Below are 12160 nucleotides of genomic sequence, written 5' to 3' on the forward strand. Positions count from 1 at the left end.
AATTTCTCCCATAAGCATAAAGCCGTTGCAGGCCTCTCTACTTGCACAAATCTTGGTAAAATCACTCTATCACTTATCTTTTAACATTTCCCATGTTACTTTTCTTCCCTTTCCTCACAAACTGATACATACCATAAGTATTCCTCCACATCACTTAGGTCATCTAACAATTAAATTTCTTTGGAGTCATCTTGTATGCATGAGGTGCACATCAATGGCCTTTCAATCATATTGGCAGTTGCAGGGTTACTGAGGAAAGCACTATACTTTCCCATGCCTTTTTAGTGATGGAAAAGACCTTCACTCTCTACAAATGGTTTGACACGTCAGCAGGCTATTAAACAAAGGTGGGAAAATATAAAACAAACGAAGTGGTCTGCTATTCTTTATAAAAGCACAATAATTGGTGTGGACAACAGTTCAAGGGTTAAAGGTGGAAAGTTAGAGAGGAGGAAAAGATGAGAAAGAAGAGAATATGCATATAAAATATAAGAACATCATTATATTTGGTTTCATATCAACAAAAATAAGACAAATTCAAAATCCTTATATTTGAAATAGCTTGGTAATTGAGCTTACATAATATTCTTAGATATCAAAAGCTTTTAGAAATCCAAGTAACATCATTTGAAAGTATAAATGATATTAACATACTGATGTTATACCAGAGACTGTTTCATAATCAATAGAGAAAAATTTGCAAGCAATTCCTACCTTGGGAAACCATCAACAATGGTGTATGGTCCTTCATGTGAGCAGCGATTAACGTTGCCATCTTTAGCATTCCAACGAGGTTTGAAGTCTGGCTTGCTGGAAAAAAAAAAAAAATATGAGTCCTGAAGAGTCTGAGATATTGGAGGTACATGATGTAAATGCCTGCTGCTGTGAGAGTGTTTTACAAATAATGGAGTCTTGAACATGGAGGGCATCTGATCAATGGAGGAAGTACAACATGTAAAAGAAACTTTCAAGGTGGAAAGGATGTAGTAAGTGGAGGAAACTTGGTTGAAAAAGAGAACCTGTTACAGAACAAGGATTATGCACACTGACTCATTACAATGAGCCACTTTTGTGGCCAGATAAACTCCAGTGTGCCCAGACACTTTTGTGACTGTAACCTTCATGTCTTCATCAGAATTCCTAGTTGATGCATGATACCACATCTTATCTATAGATGTGGTGTTACAGGACTCTATCTGTTTGAGACTACACCACATGCCAAAAGTCACATTTAACAAGGCTGTATCACTCGCTGTCAGATGATGAAACAAAATACAGTTTTATCACAGAACTTCTTCCTTCAAAGGAGTCTATCATGTACCTCATACTGACTGTAACACAGCCATGGAGCTGCAGGAGCACCTGGAAAAGGATTAATGGGGTAACACGTGGAACCTTCCTAAAAGGGGTCCTGGTGTGAAAAATAAACAGTATTCCTCTGATGTTAGTAGCAACCTAACAACACAGCTGAGAAAAATGTCATGCATCACATTTGCCTATAAATTAAAGAAACTGCAACTGTATCATCATGGTGGGAAAACAGATTTTTTTTTTTTTTTTTTTTTTGCTTTGTCGCTGTCTCCCGCGTTTGCGAGGTAGCGCAAGGAAACAGACGAAAGAAATGGCCCAACCCACCCCCATACACATGTATAATGCTTACACGTCCACACACGCAAATATACACACCTACACAGCTTTCCATGGTTTACCCCAGACGCTTCACATGCCCTGATTCAATCCACTGACAGCAAGTCAACCCTGGTATACCACATCGATCCAATTCACTCTATTCCTTGCCCTCCTTTCACTCTCCTGCATGTTCAGGCCCCGATCACACAAAATCTTTTTCACTCCATCTTTCCACCTCCAATTTGGTCTCCCACTTCTCCTCGTTCCCTCCACCTCCGACACATATATCCTCTTGGTCAATCTTTCCTCACTCATTCTCTCCATGTGTCCAAACCATTTCAAAACACCCTCTTCTGCTCTCTCAACCACGCTCTTTTTATTTCCACACATCTCTCTTACCCTTACGTTACTTACTCGATCGATCAAACCACCTCACACCACACATTGTCCTCAAACATCTCATTTCCAGCACATCCACCCTCCTGCGCACAACTCTATCCACAGCCCACGCCTCGCAACCATACAACATTGTTGGAACCTCTATTCCTTCAAACATACCCATTTTTGCTTTCCGAGATAATGTTCTCGACTTCCACACATTCTTCAAGGCTCCCAGGATTTTCGCCCCCTCCTCCACCCTATGATCCACTTCCGCTTCCATGGTTCCATCCGCTGCCAGATCCACTCCCAGATATCTAAAACACTTTACTTCCTCCAGTTTTTCTCCATTCAAACTTACCTCCCAATTGACTTGACCCTCAACCCTACTGTACCTAATAACCTTGCTCTCATTCACATTTACTCTTAACTTTCTTCTTTCACACACTTTACCAAACTCAGTCACCAGCTTCTGCAGTTTCTCACATGAATCAGCCACCAGCGCTGTATCATCAGTGAACAACTGACTCACTTCCCAAGCTCTCTCATCCACAACAGACTTCATACATGCCCCTCTTTCCAAAACTCTTCCATTTACCTCCCTAACAACCCCATCCATAAACAAATCAAACAACCATGGAGACATCACACACCCCTGCCGCAAACCTACATTCACTGAGAACCAATCACTTTCCTCTCTTCCTACACATACACATGCCTTACATCCTCGATAAAAACTTTTCACTGCTTCTAACAACTTGCCTCCCACACCATATATTCTTAATACATATTTATGCAATGAATACTGAAGTGAATCTTGAAACAAAAAAAAGTCTTGCATTATTGTTTCTATCTTTGAGAGAAATAAGGTTATTTTTCATTAATTCATGTAAATAATGTTCTGTCTATACTCCCACACCAATAACATCATTACAAGAACAACTCACAAACTAAATTCACTCAGAACACTAACTGGCAGCACATTTGGAGAAAAAAAGGATCCCTCAACATTCTATACAAATAATTCATCCACTTCACCGTAAAGTGGAGACACACAAAGGGTGGGAGTGAGGTGGAAGGCAGTGGATATTGTATGGCTCCGCAATGGCCACAGTTAAACCATCTCTGCATCACTGAAATTATGATTTTGCTGGTGATAACAGAGGTAGTGGGGATGATAGTGATGGTGGTGGTGTTGGGGGAGACTATGGTAAGTGGTGAGGAAATAATGTGTCAATTGGTTTCTTTGGTAGCACTAGGTGTAGCATTGCCAGACACCATTGAACAGATGATGCCGACACAAAAATTTAGTGTAAGTATAATATGTTTAATTTGTTTATGGATGAGGTGGTTAGGGAGGTAAATCAATAGTTTTGGAGAGAGGGGCAGATATGTAGTATGTTGTGGATGAGAGGGCCTGGAAAGGGAGGCACTTGTTGTTCGCCGATGATACAGCTCTGGTGGCTGATTTGTGTGAGAAACTGCAGAGGTGGGTGACTGAATCTGGAATTTGGAAAAATGTGTGAAAGGAGAAAGTTGAGGGTAAATGTGAATAAGAGCAAGGTTATTAGGTTCAGTAGGGTTGACAGACAAGTTAACTGGGAGGTAAGTTTGAATGGAGAAAAATTGGAAGAAGTGAAGTGTTTTAGATATCTGAGAGTGGATTTACCAGTGGATAGAACCATGGAAGCGAAAGTGAGTCACAGGGTGGGGAGGGGGCGAAGGTTCCGGGAGTGATGTAGAATGTGTGGAAGGAAAGAATGTTATCTCGAAGAGCAAAAATGGGTATGTTTGAAGGAGTAGTGATTCCAACAATGTTATATGGTTGCAAGGCATAGGCTACAGGTAGGGTTGTGCAGAGGAGGAGGGGGGATTTGTTGGAAATGAAATGTTGAGAACAATATGTGGTGTGAAGTGGTTTGATTAAGTCATGTACGGGTAAGAGAGATATGTGGAAGTAGAAAGAGTATGGTTGAGAGAGCAGAAGAGAGTGCGTTGAAATGGTTTGGACATGTGGAGAGAAATGAGTAAGGAAAGATTGACAAAGAGGATATATATGTCAGAGGTAGAGGGAACAAGAAGTGGGAGACCAAAGTGGAGGTGGAAGGATGGAGTGATTGGGGCCTGAACATACAGGAGGGTGAAAGGCATGCAAGGAATAGAGTGAATGGGAATGATGTGGTATATCGGGGTCAGTGTGCTGTCAATGGACTGAACCAGGGCATGTAAAACTTCTGGGGTAAATCATGAAAAGGTCTGTGGGGCCTGGATGTGGACAGGGAGCTATGGTTTTGGTGCATTACACACGACAACTAGATACTGAGTGTGAACGAATGTGGCCTTTTTTGTCTGTTTTCCTGGCACTACCTCACTGAAGCAGGGGGTAGCGATGCTGCTTCCTGTGGGGAAGGGTGGCACTGGGAATGGATAGGGGCAAGCAAGTATGATTATGTACATGTGCATATCTGTATATGTCTTTGTATGTGTATGTACATGTATGTATATGATGACATGTACATGTAAGTGTATGGGCATATATATATATATATATATATATATATATATATATATATATATATATATATATATATATATATATATATATATATTCATTATTATATTATTATATTATATTAAATTATTTTTTTTTTTACAGGGGAAGTAAATGTTTATAGTTTTGTTACTGGAGTGATAGTTTTCATACATGGTGTTTTGACAAGAAAATAGTGAAATTGGAGAAAAAATGTAGCTTAGACATTGAAGCTTATTGATACAGTGGTTAAATTGATGAGAACTGCTATTGACATTTGTGTAAATAAATTATACATTTCCTTTTTCCATAGCCAGAGGTTGAACCATTATGTGACATTCTTTTTTTCATTCATTTCAAGCTAGAAGTTTCAGTTTTCTAAATTGTTTCTTACATTTTTCATATGTATATATATATGTATGTGTGTGTGTGTGTATATGTGCGTGTGTGTGTGTGTGTGTGTGTGTGTGTGTGTGTGTATGTGTATATATATATGTATATTATCCCTGGGGATAGGGGTGAAAGAATACTTCCCACGTATTCCTCGCGTGTCGTAGAAAGCGACTAGAGGGGATGGGAGCGGGGGGCCAGAAATCCTCCCCTCCTTGTATTAACTTTCTAAAATGGGAAACAGAAGAAGGAGTCACGTGGGGAGTGCTCATCCTCCTCGAAGGCTCAGAGTGGGGTGCCTAAATGTGTGTGGATGTAACCAAGATGTGAAAAAAGGAGAGATAGGTAGTATGTTTGAGGAAAGGAACCTGGATGTTTTGGCTCTGAGTGAAACGAAGCTCAAGGGTAAAGGGGAAGAGTGGTTTGGGAATGTCTGGGGAGTAAAGTCAAGGGTTAGTGAGAGGACAAGAGCAAGGGAAGGAGTAGCAATACTCCTGAAACAGGAGTTGTGGGAGTATGTGATAGAGTGTAAGAAAGTAAATTCTCGATTAATATGGGTAAAACTGAAAGTTGATGGAGAGAGGTGGGTGATTATTGGTGCATATGCACCTGGGCATGAGAAGATCATGAGAGCCAAGTGTTTTGGGAGCACGAGACCGGGTTATAGTGATGGGTGATTTGAATGCAAAGGTGAGTAATGTGGCAGTTGAGGGAATAATTGGTATACATGGGGTGTTCAGTGTTGTAAATGGAAATGGTGAAGAGCTTGTAGATTTATGTGCTGAAAAAGGACTGATGATTGGGAATACCTGGTTTAAAAAGCGAGATATACATAAGTATACTTATGTAAGTAGGAGAGATGGCCAGAGAGCGTTATTGGATTACGTGTTAATTGACAGGCGTGTGAAAGAGAGACTTTTGGATGTTAATGTGCTGAGAGGTGCAACTGGAGGGATGTCTGATCATTATCTTGTGGAGGCTAAGGTGAAGATTTGTATGGGTTTTCAGAAAAGAAGAGTGAATGTTGGGGTGAAGAGGGTGGTGAGAGTAAGTGAGCTTGGGAAGGAGACCTGTGTGAGGAAGTACCAGGAGAGACTGAGTACAGAATGGAAAAAGGTGAGAACAATGGAAGTAAGGGGAGTGGGGGAGGAATGGGATGTATTTAGGGAATCAGAGATGTATTGCGCAAAAGATGCTTGTGGCATGAGAAGAGTGGGAGGTGGGTTGATTAGAAAGGGTAGTGAGTGGTGGGATGAAGAAGTAAGAGTATTAGTGAAAGAGAAGAGAGAGGCATTTGGATGATTTTTGCAGGGAAAAAATGCAATTGAGTGGGAGATGTATAAAAGAAAGAGACAGGAGGTCAAGAGAAAGGTGCAAGAGGTGAAAAAAAGGGCAAATGAGAGTTGGGGTGAGAGAGTATCATTAAATTTTAGGGAGAATAAAAAGATGTTCTGGAAGGAGGTAAATAAAGTGCGTAACACAAGGGAGCAAATGGGAACTTCAGTGAAGGGCGCAAATGGGGAGGTGATAACAAGTAGTGGTGATGTGAGAAGGAGATGGAGTGAGTATTTTGAAGGTTTGTTGAATGTGTTTGATGATAGAGTGGCAGATCTAGGGTGTTTTGGTCGAGGTGGTGTGCAAAGTGAGAGGGTTAGGGAAAATGATTTGGTAAACAGAGAAGAGGTAGTGAAAGCTTTGAGGAAGATGAAAGCCGGCAAGGCAGCAGGTTTGGATGGTATTGCAGTGGAATTTATTAAAAAAGGGGGTGACTGTATTGTTGACTGGTTGGTAAGGTTATTTAATGTATGTATGACTCATGGTGAGGTGCCTGAGGATTGGCGGAATGCGTGCATAGTGCCATTGTACAAAGGCAAAGGGGATAAGAGTGAGTGCTCAAATTACAGAGGTATAAGTTTGTTGAGTATTCCTGGTAAATTATATGGGAGGGTATTGATTGAGAGGGTGAAGGCATGTACAGAGCATCAGATTGGGGAAGAGCAGTGTGGTTTCAGAAGTGGTAGAGGATGTGTGGATCAGGTGTTAGCTTTGAAGAATGTATGTGAGAAATACTTAGAAAAGCAAATGGATTTGTATGTAGCATTTATGGATCTGGAGAAGGCATATGATAGAGTTGATAGAGATGCTCTGTGGAAGGTATTAAGAATATATGGTGTGGGAGGAAAGTTGTTAGAAGCAGTGAAAAGTTTTTATCGAGGATGTAAGGCATGTGTACGTGTAGGAAGAGAGGAAAGTGATTGGTTCTCAGTGAATGTAGGTTTGCGGCAGGGGTGTGTGATGTCTCCATGGTTGTTTAATTTGTTTATGGATGGGGTTGTTAGGGAGGTAAATGCAAGAGTTTTGGAAAGAGGGGCAAGTATGAAGTCTGTTGGGGATGAGAGAGCTTGGGAAGTGAGTCAGTTGTTGTTCGCTGATGATACAGCGCTGGTGGCTGATTCATGTGAGAAACTGCAGAAGCTGGTGACTGAGTTTGGTAAAGTGTGTGGAAGAAGAAAGTTAAGAGTAAATGTGAATGAGAGCAAGGTTATTAGGTACAGTAGGGTTGAGGGTCAAGTCAATTGGGACGTGAGTTTGAATGGAGAAAAACTGGAGGAAGTAAAGTGTTTTAGATATCTGGGAGTGGATCTGGCAGTGGATGGAACCATGGAAGCGGAAGTGGATCATAGGGTGGGGGAGGGGGCGAAAATTCTGGGGGCCTTGAAGAATGTGTGGAAGTCGAGAACATTATCTCGGAAAGCAAAAATGGGTATGTTTGAGGGAATAGTGGTTCCAACAATGTTGTATGGTTGCAAGGCGTGGGCTATGGATAGAGTTGTGCACAGGAGGATGGATGTGCTGGAAATGAGATGTTTGAGGACAATGTGTGGTGTGAGGTGGTTTGATCGAGTGAGTAACGTAAGGGTAAGAGAGATGTGTGGAAATAAAAAGAGTGTGGTTGAGAGAGCAGAAGAGGGTGTTTTGAAGTGGTTTGGGCACATGGAGAGAATGAGTGAGGAAAGATTGACCAAGAGGATATATGTGTCGGAGGTGGAGGGAACGAGGAGAAGAGGGAGACCAAATTGGAGGTGGAAAGATGGAGTGAAAAAGATTTTGTGTGATCGGGGCCTGAACATGCAGGAGGGTGAAAGGAGGGCAAGGAATAGAGTGAATTGGAGCGATGTGGTATACCGGGGTTGACGTGCTGTCAGTGGATTGAATCAGGGCATGTGAAGCGTCTGGGGTAAACCATGGAAAGCTGTGTAGGTATGTATATTTGCGTGTGTGGACGTATGTATATACATGTGTATGGGGGGGGTTGGGCCATTTCTTTCGTCTGTTTCCTTGCGCTACCTCGCAAACGCGGGAGACAGCGACAAAGTATAATAAATAAAATAAAATCATTATTATATATTTATTTATTTTGCTTTGTCGCTGTCTCCCGCGTTAGCAAGGTAGCGCAAGGAAACAGATGAAAGAATGGCCCAACTCACCCACATACACATGTATATACATACACATCCACACACGCAAATATACATACCTATACATCTCAATGTATACATACATATACACACACAGACATATACATATATACACATGTACATAATTCATACTGTCTGCCTTCATTCATTCCCATCGCCACCTCGCCACACATGGAATAACAATCCCCTCCCCCCTCATGTGTGCGAGGTAGCGCTAGGAAAAGACAACAAAGGCCCCATTCGTTCACACACAGTCTCTAGCTGTCATGTAATAATGCACTAAAACCACAGCTCCCTTTCCACATCCAGGCCCCACAGAATTTTCCATGGTTTACCCCAGATGCTTCACATGCCCTGGTTCAATCCATTGACAGCACGTCGACCCCGGTATACCACATCGTTACAATTCACTCTATTCCTTGCACACCTTTCACCCTCCTGCATGTTCAGGCCCCAATCTCTCAAAATCTTTTTCACTCCATCTTTCCACCTCCAATTTGGTCTCCCACTTCTCCTCATTCCCTCCACCTCTGACACATATATCCTCCTGGTCAATCTTTCCTCACTCATTCTCTCCATGTGGCCAAACCATTTCAAAACACCCTCTTCTGCTCTCTCAACCACACTTTTTATTACCACACATCTCTCTTACCCTATTATTACTAACTCGATCAAACCACCTCACACCACATATTGTCCTCAAACATCTCATTTCCAGCACATCCACCCTCCTGCGCACAACTCTATCCATAGCCTACGCCTCGCAAACATACAACATTGTTGGAACCACAATTCCTTCAAACATACCCATTTTTGCTTTCCGAGATAATGTTCTCGACTTCCACACATTCTTTAAGGCCCCCAGAATTTTCGCCCCCTCCCCCACCCTATGATTCACTTCCACTTCCATGGTTCCATCCGCTGCCAAATCCACTCCCAGATATCTAAAACACTTCACTTCCTTCAGTTTTTCTCCATTCAAGCTTACCTCCCAATTGACTTGACCCTCAACCCTACTGTACCTAATAACCTTGCTCTTATTCACATTTACTCTCAACTTTCTTCTTTCACACACTTTACCAAACTCAGTCACCAGCTTCTGCAGTTTCTCACATGAATCAGCCACCAGCATTGTATCATCAGCGAACAACAACTGACTCACTTCCCAAGCTCTCTCATCCACAACAGACTGCATAGTTGCCCCTCTTTCCAAAACTCTTGCATTTACCTCCCTAACGACCCCATCCATAAACAAATTAAACAACCATGGAAACATCACACACCCCTGCCGCAAACCTACATTCACTGAGAACCAATCACTTTCCCCTCTTCCTACACGTACACATGCCTTACATTCTCGATAAAAACTTCACTGCTTCTAACAACTTGCCTCCCACACCATATATTCTTAATACCTTCCACAGAGCATCTCTATCAACTCTATCATATGCCTCCTCCAGATCCATAAATGATACATACAAATCCATTTGCTTTTCTAAGTATTTCTCACATACATATATACAGGGGAGAAAGAATACTTCCCACGCATTCTTCACGTGTCATAGAAGGTGACTAAAGTGGGACGGGAGCGGGGGGCCTGGAAATCCTCCCCTCCTTGTATTTAACTTTCTAAAATGGGAAACAGAAGAAGGAGTCACGTGGGGAGTGCTCATCCTCCTCGAAGGCTCAGAGTGGGGTGCCTAAATGTGTGTGGATGTAACCAAGATGTGAAAAAAGGAGAGATAGGTAGTATGTTTGAGGAAAGGAACCTTGATGTTTTGGCTCTGAGTGAAACGAAGCTCAAGGGTAAAGGGGAAGAGTGGTTTGGGAATGTCTGGGGAGTAAAGTCAAGGGGTTAGTGAGAGGACAAGAGCAAGGGAAGGATTAGCAATACTCCTGAAACAGGAGTTGTGGGAGTATGTGATAGAGTGTAAGAAAGTAAATTCTCGATTAATATGGGTAAAACTGAAAGTTGATGGAGAGAGGTGGGTGATTATTGGTGCATATGCACCTGGGCATGAGAAGAAGATCATGAGAGGCAAGTGTTTTGGGAGCAGCTGAATGAGTGTGTTAGTAGTTTGATGCACGAGACCGGGTTATAGTGATGGGTGATTTGAATGCAAAGGTGAGTAATGTGGCAGTTGAGGGAATAATTGGTATACATGGGGTGTTCAGTGTTGTAAATGGAAATGGTGAAGAGCTTGTAGATTTATGTGCTGAAAAAGGACTGATGATTGGGAATACCTGGTTTAAAAAGCGAGATATACATAAGTATACTTATGTAAGTAGGAGAGATGGCCAGAGAGCGTTATTGGATTACGTGTTAATTGACAGGCGTGCGAAAGAGAGACTTTTGGATGTTAATGTGCTGAGAGGTGCAACTGGAGGGATGTCTGATCATTATCTTGTGGAGGCTAAGGTGAAGATTTGTATGGGTTTTCAGAAAAGAAGAGTGAATGTTGGGGTGAAGAGGGTGGTGAGAGTAAGTGAGCTTGGGAAGGAGACCTGTGTGAGGAAGTACCAGGAGAGACTGAGTACAGAATGGAAAAAGGTGAGAACAATGGAAGTAAGGGGAGTGGGGGAGGAATGGGATGTATTTAGGGAATCAGTGATGTATTGCGCAAAAGATGCTTGTGGCATGAGAAGAGTGGGAGGTGGGTTGATTAGAAAGGGTAGTGAGTGGTGGGATGAAGAAGTAAGAGTATTAGTGAAAGAGAAGAGAGAGGCATTTGGACTGATTTTTGCAGGGAAAAAATGCAATTGAGTGGGAGATGTATAAAAGAAAGAGACAGGAGGTCAAGAGAAAGGTGCAAGAGGTGAAAAATAGGGCAAATGAGAGTTGGGGTGAGAGAGTATCATTAAATTTTAGGGAGAATAAAAAGATGTTCTGGAAGGAGGTAAATAAAGTGCGTAACACAAGGGAGCAAATGGGAACTTCAGTGAAGGGCGCAAATGGGGAGGTGATAACAAGTAGTGGTGATGTGAGAAGGAGATGGAGTGAGTATTTTGAAGGTTTGTTGAATGAGTTTGATGATAGAGTGGCAGATATAGGGTGTTTTGGTCGAGGTGGTGTGCAAAGTGAGAGGGTTAGGGAAAATGATTTGGTAAACAGAGAAGAGGTAGTGAAAGCTTTGAGGAAGATGAAAGCCGGCAAGGCAGCAGGTCTGGATGGTATTGCAGTGGAATTTATTAAAAAAGGGGGTGACTGTATTGTTGACTGGTTGGTAAGGTTATTTAATGTATGTATGACTCATGGTGAGGTGCCTGAGGATTGGCGGAATGCGTGCATAGTGCCATTGTACAAAGGCAAAGGGGATAAGAGTGAGTGCTCAAATTACAGAGGTATAAGTTTGTTGAGTATTCCTGGTAAATTATATGGGAGGGTATTGATTGAGAGGGTGAAGGCATGTACAGAGCATCAGATTGGGGAAGAGCAGTGTGGTTTCAGAAGTGGTAGAGGATGTGTGGATCAGGTGTTTGCTTTGAAGAATGTATGTGAGAAATACTTAGAAAAGCAAATGGATTTGTATGTAGCATTTATGGATCTGGAGAAGGCATATGATAGAGTTGATAGAGATGCTCTGTGGAAGGTATTAAGAATATATGGTGTGGGAGGAAAGTTGTTAGAAGCAGTGAAAAGTTTTTATCGAGGATGTAAGGCATGTGTACGTGTAGGAAGAGAGGAAAGTGATTGGTTCTCAGTGAATGTAGGTTTGCGGCAGGGGTGTGTGATGTCTCCATGGTTGTTTAATTT

General features: G+C 42.0%; 1 protein-coding gene across 4 annotated transcripts in view; it reads right to left on the reverse strand.

Annotated features, from left to right (window-relative positions):
• Positions 1–12160, reverse strand: part of LOC139755959 (ADP-ribose pyrophosphatase, mitochondrial-like) — a 101866-nt gene that overhangs the window by 36041 nt on the left and 53665 nt on the right. For all 4 annotated transcript variants that reach the window (XM_071674793.1, XM_071674792.1, XM_071674791.1 and 1 more), the window contains exon 4: positions 715–810. In XM_071674793.1, coding sequence (XP_071530894.1) covers positions 715–810 — 96 coding nt within the window. The remainder of the gene's footprint in view (positions 1–714; positions 811–12160) is intronic.

This window comes from Panulirus ornatus, chromosome 20, assembly GCF_036320965.1.
Source record: "Panulirus ornatus isolate Po-2019 chromosome 20, ASM3632096v1, whole genome shotgun sequence".
Lineage (NCBI taxonomy): Eukaryota > Metazoa > Arthropoda > Malacostraca > Decapoda > Palinuridae > Panulirus > Panulirus ornatus.